This window comes from Myotis yumanensis, unplaced genomic scaffold (assembly GCF_028538775.1).
Source record: "Myotis yumanensis isolate MYYU_CA2020_CCGP unplaced genomic scaffold, mMyoYum1.0.hap1 SCAF_2, whole genome shotgun sequence".
In the NCBI taxonomy this organism is placed as follows: domain Eukaryota; kingdom Metazoa; phylum Chordata; class Mammalia; order Chiroptera; family Vespertilionidae; genus Myotis; species Myotis yumanensis.
The window spans coordinates 3,074,090-3,092,999 of NW_027223753.1; the positions used below are offsets into that span (position 1 = coordinate 3,074,090).

The 18,910-nt window shown below is 59.5% G+C and overlaps 1 protein-coding gene across 4 annotated transcripts in view; it reads right to left on the reverse strand.

Annotated features, from left to right (window-relative positions):
• Positions 1 to 18,910, reverse strand: part of ACOT7 (acyl-CoA thioesterase 7) — a 68,816-nt gene that overhangs the window by 15,895 nt on the left and 34,011 nt on the right. For 3 of the 4 annotated variants that reach the window (XM_070403116.1, XM_070403114.1, XM_070403117.1), the window contains exons 3-7: positions 18,637 to 18,793; positions 15,768 to 15,859; positions 11,077 to 11,191; positions 10,008 to 10,094; positions 440 to 556 (exon numbers count right to left, since the gene is read on the reverse strand). In XM_070403116.1, coding sequence (XP_070259217.1) covers positions 440 to 556; positions 10,008 to 10,094; positions 11,077 to 11,191; positions 15,768 to 15,859; positions 18,637 to 18,793 — 568 coding nt within the window. Of the gene's footprint in view, positions 1 to 439; positions 557 to 9,610; positions 9,692 to 10,007; positions 10,095 to 11,076; positions 11,192 to 15,767; positions 15,860 to 18,636; positions 18,794 to 18,910 lie in introns of all 4 variants that reach the window. The other variant, XM_070403113.1, reaches the window with a different exon arrangement.

Here is an 18,910-nt window from a genome sequence, read left to right on the forward strand (position 1 = left end):
GGGGGGGGGGCGGGGGGCGCAGGCGGCCGAGGCTGCGGGGGCTCCTCTGCACAGACCCTGCCGTTTACCCCACAGACCACCCGCTCCTCCCGGAGAGGAGGGCAAGGCAAGCGATGGCTGGCTACAGTGAGCGGAGCATCTCCGCGGGCTCTGCCCACCCCGCTCGTGTGGCGCTTCAAGAGCACGAGTTTCTGCCGCTCCAGCAGGACGAAGGCTTCCATCCCGTCGGAGGGACGGCCTTCACCAGAATGAAGTCATTGCAGCGAACCCTGGGCTTCAGCTGCCTCCCCAGGACAGAGCGCGAGCCTGGCCTCCTGCTTCCCATGGCGAATGGGCAGACGCCAGGGCCCGGGCCACCCTGGTGTGAACCAGAAGCTAATGGCTTCTGCCAGGGCCCCAGGCAGCCGCAGGCACCCTCCTGTGGGCAGAGCGCTGTTACCTTTTCTGATCTTGTCGTGAAAGTTGATGGCGTCCACAGAAGCCGTGACTATGTTGGTCTTGCAGTGCCGTGCGGCCACGATGCCGGCCACCTCGTCCATGAGCTTCATGGTGACGCCTGCACAGAAAAGAGGCACGAGGCAGGTGAGGCGGGGCAGGGAGCTGCTTCCCACAGGGAACAAGGTGTGAACACCAAGCCCTCCCAGCTCCCACCAGCGGGGGCTGCACAGCGCTGGGGGCGGGCGGGCACGGGGACTGGTGAGGCTGATGGAAGCCTGGCTTCCTCAGGAGCTTTTTAAAATTGTTTTTAAATATGTTTTTATTGATTTCAGAGAGAGAGGAAGGGAGAGGGAGAGCAAGATAGAAACACTGATGAGAGAGAAACATCGACGGGCTGCCTCCTGCACGCCCCCTACTGGAGATCCAGTCTGCAGCCCGGGCGTGTGCCCTGACCGGGAATTGAACTGGGGGCCTCCTGATAGTTGGGACGATGCTCAACCACTGAGCCACACCAGCTGGGCCTCCAGGAGCTTTTGAAAATGACCCCAGCTGAAGTTCCAGGTCAATAACAAAATACAGTCCTCTGTCCTGCCCTCTCCAGAGATGTCCCCTGCCAGGACAGTGTCCTTCCTGAGTGGCTGCACCAAAGTCAGGTCCCAGTGCGGGGAGAACGTGGTGGAGTCAGACCCTCGGAGCGGCTGGGAGTGGAAAGTGGTGCGACGGCAGCCACTTTGGAGGTAAGTGGGAGTTTCACCAAAGGCGAATTCCGCGCCACACGAGGCAGCCAGCCCACCCCCAGGGCACACCCGCGAGAACGGAAAGCATGTCACACCCCTGCGTGTGGATCTCATGACAGCGTCTCCCAGCAGCCAGACCGGGATGTCCCCCCACCGATGAGGGGACGAAGGACTGAGCCCATCCGTGCAATAAAAACAGACAAAGAACCGACACTCTACACATGGGTGAGCCTGAAAACATGACGCTGAGCGAGAGAAGCAGGCACAGAGGCCAGGCGCTGCGAGGGGCCCGGACAGGCAGGTCCCGAGACAGGAAGTAGGTCCGTGGTTTTCCGAGGATGGGGAGCAGGGGGAGTGGGGAGGGCCTGCTCATGGGTATGAGTGTCTCTTTGGGGTTACGACAATGCTCTAAGTTGCTTGTGGTGGTGGCAGTGTAGCTGATTACACTGGAAACCAGTGACTGGTGGTGTGAATTGTGAGGTCTGTGACTTCCTCTCAACAAAGCTCTTCTAGGAAACACACAGTCAGAAGGCAGGCTGCACCGGGCTGGCCCCGCCTGCTAGACAGAATCCCTACAGCACACCTGCTAGCTCCGGCCCGATCTCGCACCCCAGCTCCCGATCTCGCACCCCAGCACAGCGCGTGATGCTTACTTCACATTCACAGCTTAAACATGCCCTTCGGTTGCGCTACTGAGACTGTCCCCAGGAAAGCAGCAAAGGGTACTGGTCAGCTCACAGCCTCCGGAAACCATAGTCACAGACCCACCCAGGACACAGGGGGCTCCCGGTTGGAGAGGCAGAGTCAGCCCCCGTCCGGGAAAGCGGGCTCCCAGGAAGCCTGCAGGGACGGGCGGCAGACAAATGCCGACACCACGCCACCCAGACGAGGGCCCGAGCCACCAGCCTGGGCTCTTTGTCTGTATGAGGAGCCTGCCCGTGTGTAGACATGGGATTCGTTGCTTGTTTGCCGTGTGGGGAAACAAAATAAACACCACGTCATGGAGAGGCCAGGCACTCGTGCTGAGCCTCAGGGCCTCACAGGGTTTGGGGGACGCCGCTCTCTTCTCTCCGCGTCTGCATACTGAGCTTTTCCAGAATAAAAAGCGTTGTTTTTTGTAACGAGTGTCCTTGACTTTAAGAAAGTGGGCTTCCATTACCACGACTCTCACGGAAGGTTCCACTGAGGACCACGGTGCTTGGCTCGGTGGGTGGTGGGACCCCGCTCGGTCTGCTGAGGTATCAGCATCCCCTCTTCCAACTAACTAATGGCAAGGCTCAGGCCCAGAGGTCAGCTCTGGAGGGAGTGCAGTGAGCCTGCGGTGGGGGAGTGAGTGCTGGCCACCCAGCGCCATCCGCTTATCACAGCAGGAGCCGGAGGCACAGAGGCCACAGAGCTCACTCGGGAAAAGTGGGACCAGCCCATGACCACAGGCACGAGGCCGCACAGCGCTGCCTCTCCATCCATGACTGCGAGACGGGGCTCCAGGTGGATTCCTAGCTGCGGGGCGATTACGGAAAGGGGAGCTCAAGACCATGGCGAGGTGGGGGCAGCACGGTGGTGTGCAGGTGGAAGGCCACGGGCTGCGCAGCCAGCTCCGGCCACCAGACGGCGTCATCGACCAGGGGGTCTAGCTGGGGCAGGAGGGAGGGTGAGGAGGTGGGACAGAAAGGAACACCTGAGCTGGAATGAACGTTTAGAACAGAAGATACAACGAGCCCTCTGTGTGTTCCTGTAGGAGGGGCCGGTGAGGATGGAGGCGTGAGTGGAAGGAGTCAGAACCAGCCGCTGGGAGCGGGGGTGCTGCCCCATTTACCGGAAATGCTGGTGGAGGTCCCACAAGGCGTCACTGTTACTAAGAACAGCGCAGGGCCAAGTGCGCCAGGGCGTGGCCGTGGGCCCAGGCGGACGGGAGGTGTGAGCAGCTGGGCGCTCCCGCTGTCAGCCCGGCAGCCCCGGCCCAGCACCCAGGCCTCTGCACCACGTGCGACAGAAGCCCTTTGAGGCCAGCACTTGAGCTCTCCGTGTAGCGAGCCCTACAATCTACCTTGATTACCGGGGTTCGCCATGTGAACTATGACGGCGAAAGTGTAGACCTGCTCCTCGAATACTGCACTCATCAGGGTTAGAAAGGAAAAAACAAGACTTGCTTGGCCACTAACATATAGACCAGGGGTGGGCAAACTTTTTGACTCGAGGGCCACAATGGGTTCTTAAACTGGACCGGAGGGCCGGAACAAAAGCATGGATGGAGTGTTTGTGTGAACTAATATAAATTCAAAGTAAACATCATTACATAAAAGGGTACGGTCTTTTTTTTTTTTTAGTTTTATTCATTTCAAACGGGCCGGATCCGGCCCACGGGCCGTAGTTTGCCCACAGCTGATATAGACAAACATCGGCACCAGAGGTAACATCTAACTGCCTACAGGTTTGAGTTTTGAAGTATCAACAACATGCTGAGTGGCCTAAAAGAGAGGCTTCATCTTCTTTCCCGGGCCGACTGGCTGACGGGGCCGCGCTCGCCGACAGACCCACAGCAGCCGCGCTGTGGTCGGCGACTTGAAATGCCCCGTTTCTACATTTAATTCCGGGGACGGAGTGTGGGGCCAGCCCCTGAGATGAAGGCAACGGTAGTAGTGCAGCCATGGTGACGAGCCCCCGTGGTGACCTCCTCCCCAGACAGTCTGGCCTCCCGCCCAGGCTCCACACGGACCTGCGGGCACCTCTGTGCACGGGACCAAGGGCAGAGGCGCACTAAAGGGAATCAATAAGGATGATTTTTGGCAATTAATGGGCAGTGCGATAAAGATGATAGGTTTCTAACACCAAAACATCAAAAGCGGGAAGTCTGCGGAGGCCTCGGGCACAGCCGACCGACCGTGGCTCCCGTGGGCCGGGCATCGCAGACCAGGGGCCGGGGGAAGGGCCGCCGCATTTGGTCGCTCCCTCTGTCCGAGGGAACTGGAGACAGTCCCTGTTAAATCTGCCGGCGGCTGGGTGGGGATCAGTGCCTGCCCCGTTGTGAGCGAGGCGGCAGGGGAAGGAGGGCAGGCGAACCCTGCATGGAGCCGGGACCCGGCCACCGTGTGTGCAGGAGCCCCACCCCCACCCCCACCCCCACCCGCTCTGGGGAGGTGGCAGCCTCACCTGATTCCATGCAAGGTCAAGGTCACATCTTTGAAGGCCAAGAACCATTCCACTGGTGTCCATTTCCTCAAAGGAGTCTAGACTGAAGTTGGGGGTGAAGGCTAATCCTATATAATAAAAGGCTAATGTGCACATTGTTCCCTCGGGAGTATGACGGCTCGCTATGGCGTACGCTGACCACCAGGGAGCAGCGCAGAATGAAGGAAGGGCCCGGCCGGCCGGCAGCCAGCAGCAGGGGGGAAGGAAGGACCCAATCGGCTCTGATCACCAGCCAGGCCTAGGGACCCTACCTGTGCATGAATTTCATACATTAGGCTTCTAATCTATAATAATAAAAGCATAATATGCTAATTAGACTGCACGTCCTTCCGGACGAAGCTGGGGCTGCAGCGGGATCAAGACAGCTGCCGTGGCTGCGAGGGAGGGATCCAGGCAGCCACGGCAGCTGCGAAGGCCTACTCTTGCACGAATTTCGTGCATTGGGGCTCTAGTGTTTAAGAATTCTATGTTCAGCCCAGCCCGTGCGGCTCAGTGGTTGAGCATCAACCTATGAACCAGGAGGTCACAGTTCAATTCCTGGTCAGGGCACACGCCTGGGTTGTGGGCTTGATCCCCAGTGTGGGGCGTGCAGGAGGCAGCCAATCAGTGATTCTCTCTCATCATTCATGTTTTTATCTCTCTCCCTCTCTTTTCCTCTCTGAAATCAATAAAAATATATTTTTTAAAAAAGAATTCCTTGTTCGTGATGTTGAGTAGGAAAGGCCCTGCAGGGGCCACCTACCACGTGTGTCCCTCACGATCGCAGCTAAAGCAGAAGCAGGCGAGTTAATATGGCATCAAAGGCAGGGGACCAGCAGGCTGGGGGCTGACCGTGTCTCCCAAGCAAAGCGCTCTGAGCTCCCAGAGGGAGGCCCACCCCGCGGAGGAGGGGCTGCTGAGAGGACCCGAGGCTGGAGGAAGCCAGCTCCGGGGACAGGGGTCAGGGAGCAAATCCCACTGCCCGTGTCTATGCGGGAGCTCCGCTCAGCGAGGCCACAAAACTGGAAAGGCGCCTGTGCCTCCCTCTGTATTGTTCGGTGAAATCAATTCCTCCCACAAGTGCAAACACTGCGTTTCCACAGCCGCCCACCAGAACCGCGCCCAGAGCATCTGCTCGGGAGGCTCCCCCCAACCCGGCACCTCGCCTCCCAGGCGTCCTCTGCTCGGGCCACCTGCCTCCCCTCCAGGGCCTGCAGTTCCCCCGGTGAAGCTGTGCGGTGCCCGGCCTTGGGACCCCTGGGCAGCCACGTGTGCGCGCCCCCAGCCCCAGCACACGCACAGGCGCATGCTGCTCGGGTGGCGGCTCCTGCTGCCGCCCAGCCTGCCTCTGCGGTCCCTTCTCACACAGGGGCCGTCTCCACTCTTCCCAGCCCCTCATCCCACACGCTGCATGTCTGCTCAGAGCCGGGCCCTGTGCCCAGTGCTGGGAAGCAGCCGAGAGAAAGACAGACCAAGTCCCCACCCAGTGAGCCTCCATGCGGGGCGGGGGGCGGGGGGTGGTGGGGGACAGCCGACAGGAGACGCCTGCCAGGCCCTGATCTGATTCTAGAGGCAGAAGCGCTCCAGTTTAGGGGTCCCTAACCCCTCACACCACGTCCTGGCAGAGTGGTGTGGGTTCCCTGCAGGAAGGTGGCCACCGCGGGCACCACGGGCCCCGGGCACAGTCCGTCCTCTGGGTGGGAAGAGCCCCCCTGGCAGGCGATGAAGGACAGCGGAGCCACATGCCCGTGACTCTCACAGAGCAGCTGCCAACGGCCCGGGCGCAGCCACCCGGCAGCACCACCTCCAGCCTCTTTCCGAAAAGTCCTTCCCGCACTCGGTGGACGTTCCAGGTCCTGAGGACAGGAGAGGCGTGACCTCCAGGAAGAGAAGCCGGACAAAACGCGTGCCAGGAGCAACGACGGGTCCTGAGGAGGACGGAGGTGGCCTCAGCGTGGGGGGCCCAGAAGCACCGGGCAGGTGGGGCTTGGGTGGAGCAGCAGAAGCAGAAAAGCCGGAGGCACGTTTAGGGAAACAGAGTCACAGGGGAATAAAGAGAGGCCCGTGGAGTGGGAGCCAAGACTGATCTGGCTGCGGGGGGTCGGGGAGTGGAGACCCCCAGGTGGGACCCAGGATGGCAATGAGGGGTGAGGAGGGGAGGGCGGGTGGGGAGGGCTCTGACGGCTCAACATGCACAGATTGTATATAAGGTCGTGAGGCTCTGCACGGGGACCAGGTGGGGACCACGGAGATGGGGGGCAGGGGGCACCACCCTGCCTGGCACACGGGCTGCGTGTGGAGCACTTACAGAGCGGCTGCAGGGGGGCAGGGCACACGAGGCGACACCGAGCCTCGCAGGACAAGCCCACAGCCACGTCATCTAGCGCTGGACTTGGCTGGGCGCTGGCTGTTTACACGGCATAAGCCGGAATTTCCGACGAGAGACGGCCTAGAGCCGCGAGCCCGCCAGCAGCAGCCGCGAAGGCTGCGAGGAGTGGGGACGAGGGCAGCTGTGCTCTGTCAAAAGCCATCTGGACCATTTCCACAGGATACTTGGGTTTAAAATAATTTTAAAATAAAAAAATGAAGTGCCGAAGAAATATCCAAGGCTGCAAAGAGGTCAGGAGCGAGGAATTCCGTGGACGCTGGCGTCCACCCGGGCTAACCCCCAGGAAGCCGCGGCCGCCCCTCCCCTCCCCCGGGCTGGCCAGGCCGCCGGACTTGGGAGCGTGTCTCCTCTCGGCCTCAGCTGGCCCTGAGCAGGGACTGCCCAGCCCACATGGACACAGCCCGGAGGCCAGGCCAGGAGGGCCCCAGCGGGAAGCAGCCAAAGCCAGGGGCAGCCGGGGGCCACAGCGGAGCGGGACACTCAGACAATGAGTCCAGGAACAGACGCCACAGCAAACCCCATCTGTTACCAAACGACCAAAGAGTGACGTTTCATGGGATAGTTAAAATCAAGGCATAAAAACACATTTGAAAACAAACACCTACAAACAACAATGAAAAATTGTCTATTTCAGGTGAGGTTTTTTTTAAGCATTACTCATTCTGTAGGCTGTTCCCTGACTGAATTCTCGCATTATCTGAGTTATTTTCACCACTGGATCCCGGGTGTTACTGTGCCATCTGGGAAGACAGACAGCCGTACCTCCTTTCTGCCAATTCCTGTGCCTGGAAATGTCTCCTCTTGTTTAGCTAAGTGGCTAGAATCTCCAAAACAAGGCCACCCAGAGTGGGCGGCGGGGGGGGGGGAGGGGGGGCGCCCCCGCCTTACTCCTGAGCTCAGGGAGGGGCCTCCAGCCCGCCGATGTGTTTAGCACGAGTTTATCACGTTCAATCGATTCCCATCCTCAGCGCGCGTTTCATCGAGGATGGTGTCTGGGTGAGCCTGTAAGGTCTTGACTGTTGCACGTGCCGAAAGCACCCCTCATGCCCGAGTCACCGCAGCCTGTACTCCCCCTCGGGGGAGGGGGGCACGGAGGGAAATGGCCTTTTAGGAGTTGAGATCCTGTACTTTCAAGAGGAGGAAGAACTCTGCCCAGTCACTCAGGACTCAGAGGGCAGATGCCAAGAGCCAAGCTGGCACCTGTGGTTTCCAGCCACGGAGCACTGCCAAGACCTGTGTGTACACATGTGTGCGTGCATGTGCATGTGTGTGCACACGTGTGTGTATGCATGTGCATGTGTAAGTGGCAGGGTAGGAGCTAGGCCTCAAGATGGACTATCCAAAGTGTGAAAGTCACAGAAAACGGGGCCAGGAGTTCACCAAAAGCGCAAACACAGCAGAGTCACTGAAAGGCCGAATGAGCACAACCCCGGCCACTGTTCCCTCCTGCGGGCGGCACCCACTACACTCCAGCGTGGAGAAGACTGCCATTGAAATGCGTGTCCACCCGCCTGCCGACAGCAGTCCCCCTACGGGAAACGGGGCGACCGCGCTCCCAGTGTCGACCTCGTCCTCCACTCCTGCTGAATTACTGGCAATGTGCGAGACAACGGGTTTGGTAAAATTATTAGACTGTTTTTAAAACCGTGGGCACAAAAGCCCTACTGACTGGCATCGCACACACTTCTTAAACACGCATTAACAGCGTGCCTGTGCCAAATGGCGCGGCCGGGGCGCCGTAGGTGACACGAGCTCCGTGAGCTGCCGCTTCCGGGGTCCCGGCAGGTCTCCCCCGGCCTGCACTGCACGGCGCCCCCCCACGCAGAGCAAGGAGACAGCACTGGTGTGGACCCTGCACCGAGCACATGGCGATGGCGGAGATGCCACATGCATGAACTTCCACCGTGTGGGCGAAACTACCAACAACTGCAGCACGGAGTTCCACAGGTTCCAGGCAGGGTGTGCTCTGCGGGGCTTCAGGCCAGTCCTTTGTTACAGAAGCTGGGCTTCTGGTGGTTAGGCTGGGAAGAGGGGGCTGCCCCCTCCCAGGAGAGGAACAGAGAGCTTACGAAGCCAGAGCCGCACAAGCCATTCTGTTCCCTGATTGTCACAATACTCATGGGCCTGGAAAGAACTGTTCGTTATAAAATAGAGCTTTCCTCGGGGAGGACCTAAGCTGACCAGATCTCAGGGCACTGCAGCGGCATTTAGTTGAAGAGGAAAGAATCATGAAATGGAAAAAAGAAGCAGCAAACGATCAGTTAAAAAAGAAATGACCTTCAGAAACGTAGGTCAAATCAGGGCCCACTATCCCAGCTCCTCACCCCGAATGTTACGTGCACCTCTCATTCAGGGAGCCACCTGAGCGGTCTGTGCCTCTCACTCTATGGGAGGCCCTGGAGCCAATACGATGAATAAGATAAAGCCCTGCTCCTGAGGCATCCCGGGTAGAAATAGCAATGCGACCCTGCCGCATGGTACCATTTGAGCCGGGTTTTGAAGGATGAATAGGAGTTTTCTGAGAGGAGAATAAAGGAAGGCCTGGCTTCCGGGCAACTGGAAATGAGAGTGTGAATGAGTGACATTGAACAAGTGCCCGTTCTGCTTGGGAAGCAGGACTAGCTCCTTCCACCCGAGCAGCGCAGTGCAGCCCAAGCTTCCTCACCCACACACCACGGTCACGTTTCCGCGATCGTCTGCCATGTAATGACCTTTCCCCTTATGCTTTTCTTTAAATCAGCTTGTTTTTTGAAGTTTACTTTAATGCCATCAAAATGATAATATCCATTAATTTATGAACTTGATGTATACTTAAATTTTCCCTAAATCACAAAAAATAATTATACATCATTCAAGTAACAAGTGTCCCTCCAAGAACCTGCGTCTAATAAGTCCTCTTGTGTGCCCGCCGTGTTTCCCGAGCTGGGAACTTCAAGGCCTGTGTTGTCTGAGCAGGAATCTGACCAAAGGAAAACATAAACGCAGACATCAGCGGCAAAAATGGCTTCTAGCGGCCAGTCAGTGCGCCGTGGCTGTACTCCTGAGGGTGTGGGCCCGGCCCGCCCACGGCAGCCACTGCGCACGGGTGGCTGCGCTCCCAGGGGTGGGGTAACTCTATTAGGGCACTTCCATCTGACTTTCACTCCCAATTTTACAAACAGTATTTCAGTACTTATTATGCAACTCCTAAAAGTTTAAATGTACGCTTCATTGAACAAAGAGTCATGAGGGCCTGGCAAGCGGGGGGAAGGGAGACGACAGCCTGGGACCCTTACCTCCGTGCACGAAGCCGTGCAGCGTGCAGTCCGAAGGCCCCACCAGGTGGATCAAGCTGGACTGGCTGTAGCTGACCGTGTTTGGCTCTGGAATTGCAAAGGAGGCAGGTCAGGCCAGGGACAAACGGGTCCCCTTGCTGAACGTGTGACTGCTGCCACACCAGCGTGTACGTGGTCCCCGGGGCTGCCGGCAGCTTAGACCTGGGATCTCTAAGGAAAACTGGCCGCAGAACAGGCTGCAGTTGGCGAAGGGGAAGGCTTTTGAGGATTGATCAGCCACTCCGTTAGTGGGCCATGATGCCACCCTCTGGGACAGCAGTGTCCCAGCAAGGCCCTGCCCCAGCCACAGGCAGCCACTGGGCACCTGGTGGCGAGCTCCCAGGGCTGCCTGCGACCCTCTGTGAGGGCGCTCTTCATCTGACTCTCATTCCCCGTATTGTAAACAGGCGCCAACCGTCTTCAGGAATCTGCTGTGGAACCTCCCAAGTTCACCTTACACTGCACTCTGCACCCCCGCGGCCTGGTGCCTGAGGCCCCCTGGCCGGCCCCGGGCTCGCTGGGAGGCCTCCTGCAGGAAGAGCAGCGTCACCGAGTCAGGAGCCGGGCGGAGGCAGAGGCAGAGTCCCTCCCGAGACGCCACGCTCGGAGGCTTCGTCCAGCCCACCCTCAGCACGTGGGCCAAGCGGTCCTCGCGGGTAGGCAACTGCACCAGGGGTGCGGGGTCTCATTCACGGTTCCTGGGAAAGGCTCTCAGTGTCCCCTGGGACTGCAGTCCGTGCAGAGGACCTGCGGCCTCAGCCAGGGGTGTCCAGGCGGCCTGGGCTGGCGGAGAGCCGCTGGGCCTCAGGGCAACGTGGCACGCCCGACGCGCCATGCGAGGCCGGAGAAAAGGCCAGGACTCAGCAAGGCCCAGTCCCTCATGTCACTTGTGCTCTGTGAGGGGCGGGTGCCAATCCCTGCAGGTTAGGTGCACCCAGTGCCGCGCACTAACCCCAGGAGGACGTCACGGACCGGCACCTTTGTCACCTGCCAGCGGACATCAGCCATCTACCCCGGGCCCCCGCCGTACCTGGGTTCAGGCTGGGCTGGACGATGTCCCCGTTCCTCCACTTGGTCTCCATGCGCTCCAGCTTCTGGGCCTCGTAGCGCCTGCGGCCCTCCTCCTCCTGCTCCTGCCGGGAGTACTGCGGGGCAGACAGGGGGTCAGCCGGCCGCCCGGGCCGGGCTCTCCTTTCTCTAACTGGCTCCATCCTTCCTCTGATAACACACATTTAATAGGAACAACCGCATCACAGAGAGGGAGAAGATCTCAGGCAGCCTCCCCGCTGCCCGAGATCATATCCTGCCTGAATCATTCTCATGCCCATCTGCATATAGCAGTTCTATCATGCTGTTCATGGACTTTAAAAGCCACAGTATTTAAAAAAAAAAAGTAACAGTACTCCCCCTCTTGCTGTATCAACATAATGTATGCGATGGAGCCATTAAAAAGGGGCATTCAGCGTGCTCCCAATTTTCTTCCTATTAAAACGTTATCATACTGACAATCTCAGCCCTCATTTGCCACCCGCCCCCTTCCTCCCTATTCGTTCCTGGGCACAGAGCTCAGAATCCAGGCCACACCCACTCTCCTGCGATACAGGTGCCCTGAGTGCCCCCCCGCCCCCCCCACCCCCGCACCTGGCAGCCCGGCTCTGCTGCCCCCTGGCCGGCCAACAGGCTGCATATTGTGAGGAACATGCAGGTGAAGCTAAGACGGCCCCGCTGAGGCCCAAAAGCTGGGGCTCCGAGTCCTTTGGGGTAAAGGGGGGTATTGCACCCTTCCATACCCATCGTCCTCCGGCCGTGTAGGGAAGACCCCCAGGGACCCCTCAAAGAGGCCCCAGGTGGGCCCATGGCCCCTCTGACTGCCCACTTCCCCAGGTGCCCTCTCCGCCTTGCTGACCACGGCCTGGCCACTCTTTTTTTTTTTTTAAGGGAGAGAGAGAGAGAGAGCAACATCGATCAGCTGCACCCTGTACACCCCGACTGGAGATCAAGCCTGCAATCCAAGCTTGTGCCCTGACGAGGAATCAAACTGGCGACCTATTGGTGCACGGGATGTCACTCAACCAACTGAGCCACAGAGGGTGGGCCCTGGCCACTTCCTTTTGATTAGCCCCGCCTTCCGCCCTTTCATTGGCTCAACCAGTATTTCTGTGGAGAAGCCACTGAGCTCGGGGCCCTTGGGCTCCTCTGCGCCCCCTCCCGCCCCTCCTCGCCCCAAACCCATCGGCTTAAGCAGACCCAGCTCGGAGGGCACTGCAGCCTCTTTCAAAGCCGCTTTAAGCGCCCGGGCTTCCCTCTGGGCTCTGCGCCACGTGTGCCCAGGGTCTGAACACCATTCCGTTATCTCGGCCTTCAGAGCCCGTCTCCACGGGGGCTGAGATAGGAGCTGAGTGGTTTGTCCAAGAGAAACGAACTGGAGTGTTCAGCTGCAGGGACAACTCAACCTCGCCCTCCACAAACACTGGGTTCCCAGCCCCCAGCCGTGGCTGCAAAGGAGAGCCTGTGCCGGCCTCATCGAACCCGCTGAGCGTCGCTGTCCTCAGGAAATGCCTTTTCACAGACTTTAAAGAGCCGCCTCCCGGGGTCACATAGGGCCCGGCCTCCAGTCACAGGGGACGGATGAGGCCGCATCCTGACCCAGGCGGCGAGGACAGGGAAAACGCACCTCCCTCCAAACGCTTCCCTGCTGGCTCTAAATCTTGGGGTAAAATCACTAGAACATTCTAGTGATGGGCTGGCACCCAACTCTCACCTCCAAGAGCTCAACACACCCACTGATGTGAAGCAGAAGACAGCTCAGCCCAAAGGTCCAGGACGAGTGGAGTGTGAACAGCTCTGTACCAGGGAGGGGTCACGTCAAAGGTTCCCAGGAAAGGCACCCCGGTGTCCCCTGGGACTGCAGTCAGTGCAATGGCCTGTGGCCTTGACCTAGGGGTGTCCTTCGAACCTCCTAACTCAAGCAACGTCAAGACCACGAGAAAGCCAAGTGTCCATTCTCCAGTGGCCTCTAGGCCGCAGCTGCCCCGCCAGCCACCAGCGGCCTCCGTCTCCCCTCAAGGGCCTGAGGTCCCTGTTCCCTGGGGAAGCAGGTGGAACAAGGTGCAAAGTCCTGCACGGATGACCCTGCACAGGGCGGGCAGCTGGGCTGCTTCCGAGAGAGGCAGGCATGCAGCGCACCCACGAGTGCGCGTGTGTGAGAGGGAGGGATGTGTCAGAGATGTGTGCCTGAGGTGCCTTATGTGTATGTGGCATGGGGTATACATGTATGTAATATGCATGCGTACATGCAAAAGGACTCCAGCTGGCTACACTGCGGGGGTCTGGACTGACCACAGCACCTCCGAGGTGTGTGCAAATGCCCAACCAGGACTGAGGCTGGGCCCGGCCATGAAAACAGACAACAGTTCAAATCGACTGAGGGCTTCTGCGTGGGCCTCGCCCGCGTGGGAGGAAGCAGCTCAGACCCACAGCAGCAAAGGCTGCAGCTGGGAGCCGTGTGGCTCTCCCGTGTGGAGGGAGCCTCTACTTCCGCTCAGAGGGACGGCGCCCACACAGCCCTCTCGAGGGCAAGGCTGGTCTTTGTCTCATCAAACCCCCTAAACAAAGGCAATGGGGAGCCACTGGGGCTCCTCCAGGATGAGGGCGAGCAGGGGAGGGGGCGGTGGGGGGAGCTGCCCTGTCCCTGCGGGGAAGGGACAGGAGCCAGCAGAGCCGGACATTGCCCCTCCCTCAACTGACCAAAACCCAGCAGCACAGCACATGGGCCCCGAGGAGCCAGAGAAGCAAAAGCTCGTGCTCGTCCCGGAGCCCCCTTCCGTGCCGCCCCTTTAAGAAGTATCACATGGCCCGGCCAGCGGGGCTCAGTGGTTGAGCGTCGACCTATGAATCCGGAGGTCACGGTTCGATCCCCAGTCAAGGTACAAGCCCCGATCGTGGGCTCAGCCCCCAGTAGGGGACTGCAGTAGTAGCTGATCAATGATTCTCTCTCATCATTGATGTTTCTATCTCTTGCTCCCTCTCCCTTCCTCTCTGAAACCAATAAAAATCTAATTTTAAAAAAAAGTATCATATGGCCCTAAAGCCAGAGACACAGCCTGCTAGAGATTTCTAAATTCTGTAGCATCTGAAATTAAATCAGTAAAAATACTTGTGTGGGAGTATTTACATGGGATGTGACTACTTCAGCACCAAGGGCTTCCTGGGAAAGATGAAAGCGTAGGTACACAGTTTCTAACAAGGACTCACTGCACCTCAAACTCTCCTGGTTCTTGGGTCTCAAGACCCCCAGTGAGTGCGGCTGGACAGTGAGGCGCTCCCGCACATGGGCAGACAGCGGAGCCCGGCCGGGCGGGATGAGGCGGGGAGGGGCCCGCGGGCGGGCTCTGGCCGCAGTGTCGTCACATTCCTGTCCCCCTGGAACCTGCACGCGTGGCCCTTTGGAACGAGGGTCTGTGCAGGTGCAATGAGCCGAGGTCACACAGAGCAGGAAGGGCCTGGTCAGTGACTTGTGTCTGGATAAGAAATAAGGAGCCTCCCTCTCTCACATACAGGAAGGGCCATGTGCCAACGGAGGCAGAGCTCGGAGTGATGTGGCCACAAGCCAAGGAATGTCAGGGGTCCATAGCTGTCTGGTTCCAGTTCCGTTATTGAAAAACGTGTTCTATACGCATCTCGACGGCAGGAAGGAGCCCTCGCGCGGGGCACGTGCCTCGAGATCCCAGATCTGGTTCCCTCTAAACTGCTTTCTCCTCCAGGTGTGAGAGCAGAGAGCAGTGGCTCTCACGGACGAGCCATGCACGCGTGTCCTGGGAACATCCAGCCACACGGGAGTTACAAGAGGAGGAGGTGAGGGAGCGATTGTGGGGAAGGAGAGCCGAGCTGCCCGCTGACCCTGCCTCCCAGAGGCCCCCAGGAACAGACACGTCGAAGCCTCTGTATGCAAAGATGCGTCTGCCCACAGCAGCCGCCGAGGGAAGCCAGGGGCTGTCTTAAGCTCAGGTCCTCAGGGGCCCAGAGGGACTGAGGGGCAAGGCTGCCGGCGGTCCTGGCTCTCAGCTCGTGAAGATTCGTGAACAGAAACCTCGTGAAATTGGAGGTGGGGGGCTCCCCTGCCTTCCGCTCACCCGCTGCCCCCCTCAGGGAGAAACACCCACCATCTCCCACAGGAAGGCCTTTTCCAGCCACTGCTCCAGCAGGGGGGGGGGGATCTTCTCACCTGGCAACCACTCAGCCAATGAGCAGCAGCCACACTCTGGACTCCCAGTTTCCCCCAATGGACTGTCTGTTTACAGCAGCCCCTCTGCACCCCTCTTCCCTCTATAAGGGAGCCTGCCTCTCCTCTGTTCTCCGGACTCGTGGGTGACGCCATTAGACTGTGTGTCCCTAATTGCCATTCTTTGCTGTTCCTGGGTAGACCCAGTTTGGGGAGAAATGTCCAGCTGTCTGTCTGTCTAAGGTCAACAGGCAGGAGGACCCTCACCAGGCATGGCCGTCGCCTGCCTTTTGTCTGGTCAGAGAGTGGGATAAAGGGCCCTGGCGGGGTGTCCCTGGGGTCTGGGCCAGCCACACTCACATACCCAGCTTGAATGAAACCTCCGCGGAGAGACAGGGACCCCTCCCCGGGCCCCACCTGGCTCTCCGGGGGGCCTCCTACCATCAGAGTGGCCGGGCTTCTGTCATCTGCCCCGTGAGAAACGGAAGGGGCCTCCTTACCACAACCGGAGGCACCTCCAGGACCTTGTCCACATTCTTCAGCGACAGGGGCACGTACCACAGGGTGGCCTTATTGGTCAGCTTCTTGGTACCTTCAGAGAAGAAAACCACATGAGTGAGGGCCTAGGGAAGGAGGGTGGGGCGCCAGGAACGCCACCATCTGACCCCTGACCCCCAAGGCCCTTAGCCATGACGTGCAAGCATAGACCCCCAGCAAGGGGACACTCCCCACAATCCTGTCTTTCCCAAAGGCTGCTGGGAAGACTTCAGATCACCTGGTTTAAGGTGTGTGTGTGTGTGTGTGTGTGTGTGTGCATTCCCCAGGCCTGTCGGCTTTCTGGCAGTTGCTAACACGGAGGCCCCAAAACCAGACACGCTGTCTCTGAAGGGGTTTAAACAGAGGGCAAAGTGGGGCTGCCCCATCGCTGAGAAACCTGGGCCAAAAGAAATCACTTGGTCCATACCCCTCCCGTGCCCAGGGATGCCTGAAGCTCAGAGAGGTCCACGGGTTTGCCCTGGGTCACACAGCAACTCGGTGCCATTCTGAGTACAGGCCTAGGCTTCCCGGGTCCCAGGAATTTCGGGGAAGTATTTGCAAGGATGTCTTTTAAAAATTGCCTCTTACGCCTGGCTGGTGTGGCTCAGTGGTTGAGCATCGATCTGTTCCTGGACAGAGCACATGCCTGGGTTGTGGGCTCGATCCACAGTCGGCAGGAGGCAGCCACTCAGTGATTCTCTCTCATCATTGATGTTTCACCTCTTGCTCCCTCTCCCCTCTCCTCTCTTTAATTGCCTCTTCCATGTGAAACCAAGTGAAATGGAGAGGAAGCAGGAAGGCGAGGAGCGGCCCAGTGACCTGGGAGCCCCTCTAGGCGCTCACTTCCTAGCAGTTCCTCCCGACCTGCCTTCCCAAGGTGAGCCCGGGGCTGCGGCTTCCTCCCCTCACCTGAGGGGATGATTAGATCGATTAGAACGAGAGAGAGAGAGAGAGAGAGAGAGAAAGGCCATGGGGGCAGCTCTGGCCCACAGCACCTGGGACAGCAGGCTCCGCGTGTGGGAGCCACAGGAAACATGGGAAGTCTTTTCACTGAACTCCGACTGAAAGCGAATCTGACAGCCTGCTTTTGGGAATAAAGATTTCCTGTCTGACTCAGCTAGAGCCAGCCTGACGAGCTGGTTTCCATGGAAACCCCGAGTGGCCCTCCTCTGGACCCAAATGAGCGCCATGGAGCAAATGAGGCAAAACATACTAATTGCACTTTCCCCATCATTTAATAAAACCATCGAAAGGCAGCTGTGGCATTAGGAACGTCTACTTCAGAACCTAAGAGCTCCCAGCTACTTTCTGGAGCAATTTACAGCAATCACACCCCAGTTAGCGGAATATTTTGACAGTTACCGGAGATGAAGAGCCGTCTGCCTGCCTGGGTGTGTGCTCGTTCAAGTGCCTCCCAACAGGCAACGCGGCCCGGGCGGAAGGGACACACAGACGGGGTTGAGAACAGAGATGCTGCGCAAACAGCTCATGTTCAGCTTTGCCGGGCTGTTCCCCTGCCAACCTCAGTCTCCGTACCTGTCAGAGCTCACCGCCCGCCCGTGGTGCTCGTGAGGGCCCGGCACTGCTCGGGGCGTCGGGGACTGCGGTGGACAAGGCAGCCACAGCCCTGTCCTCAGAGGGCTCACACCCCAGGGGACATGTGGGCAAAAAGAGACACAACAGGACAGGGAGGCCTTGGGAGACCAGGGTCCCAGAAAGAGATGCAAACCGATCCAAACATGGGGGACCCAGGCGAGCGTCAGAAAGGGGAGGCTCTTTAGCGGGGTCCAGGGCAAGATGACCAGGACGTGGAAAAAAGCCCAGCGCGTCAGAGCTGGGCAGTGCCACCCCGGCCTGTCTGAGCGGCTTCTCCGCTCTCCTCTGGGGGCAGTGCAAGTCCTGAGGGCCATCTGCAGGCCTCGGCATGGGAGGCTCAGGGAGGCGGCGCACCTCCTCAGGGCAGGGCTGTCTCCTCGCCCCCGCTGCCCTCACGCCAACGAGGGCTCTGTGCCACAGCCTGAGACCCGCAAAAGCTCCCTTTGATGCCAGAGCTACCTGCCCTGTGCAGGGCTCGGGCCATAGACGCAAGGCACAGGCACGCTGACCACTCCCCCACCCAGGCCCTTGCTCAGCTAAAGATGCGGTGTTCACTGCAGCCAGGCCTGCTGAGGCCACCGATGTCACAACCCAGTGCTCCTGGTCCTGGGGGAGAAGCCTCTAGCCGCTCCCCGAGCTCTGAGCTCAGCACTGCAGGCAGCCCCAGCCCAGGAGGGGGTCATCGGGAGGAGGGGCAAGGCCCAGGCAGCTCCCTCCTCCCGAACCGGTGGGCTCGGGCTCTCCTGTGCCTGGGTGCGGGGAGGGGGGAGGGGGAGGCAGGAGCAGCCAGGGGATGGAGGCCCTGTTCCTCAGCAGCAGCCGGGCTATAAAAAGCAGCCAGTGCCAGTTAGAAGCAAAGCCACACTCCCCTACAGCGCCCAGTGGGAGGATGAAAACGGGTTTCCATGGTTACCACACCGAGGAAGAGAATATTCGGATCAAACCAGAGTCAAAGGTCGCCCGCCCGGTGAGCTTCAGCCTAAACCTGGTTTGGGGCAGGGGAGCGGGGGTGGGGGGGGAGAGCGAGAGGTGCAGAGGGAGCGGAGGGCACCTGTGCCCTCCCAGCCACTCCCACCCTCTGCCCGGGATGAGCTGCCAGAGGCAGGGCAGGCAGGGCTCCCACACTCAGACCTTGGGCTCGCCTGGCACAGGCTGTGCCGTCTCCGTGGCAGGAGCACCTGCTCACTTTGTGGGGGGAGCTGGGACCAGCCCCCCGAGCGGGGAGCGCGCGGTCACCTGTGAGGATGTTCTCAGACATGACGTGGACCTGCACCTCCACCGAGTGCTTGGACGTGTAGGTGATCTCCGCGCTGACGTGCGCCACCTCGCCGATGCACATGGGCGACAGGAAGTCGGTGCGCTCGACCCGGGCCAGGACGGCCACGCAGCGTTCCTGCAAAGAGCAGACACGGTCAGCCCGGCCGGCGAGCCCCCAACCCGGAGATGCTCCCCCAAACGGCCCTGACTTTTTCACACATTCCTAATGCGACACCACGGGAGCACACACCTG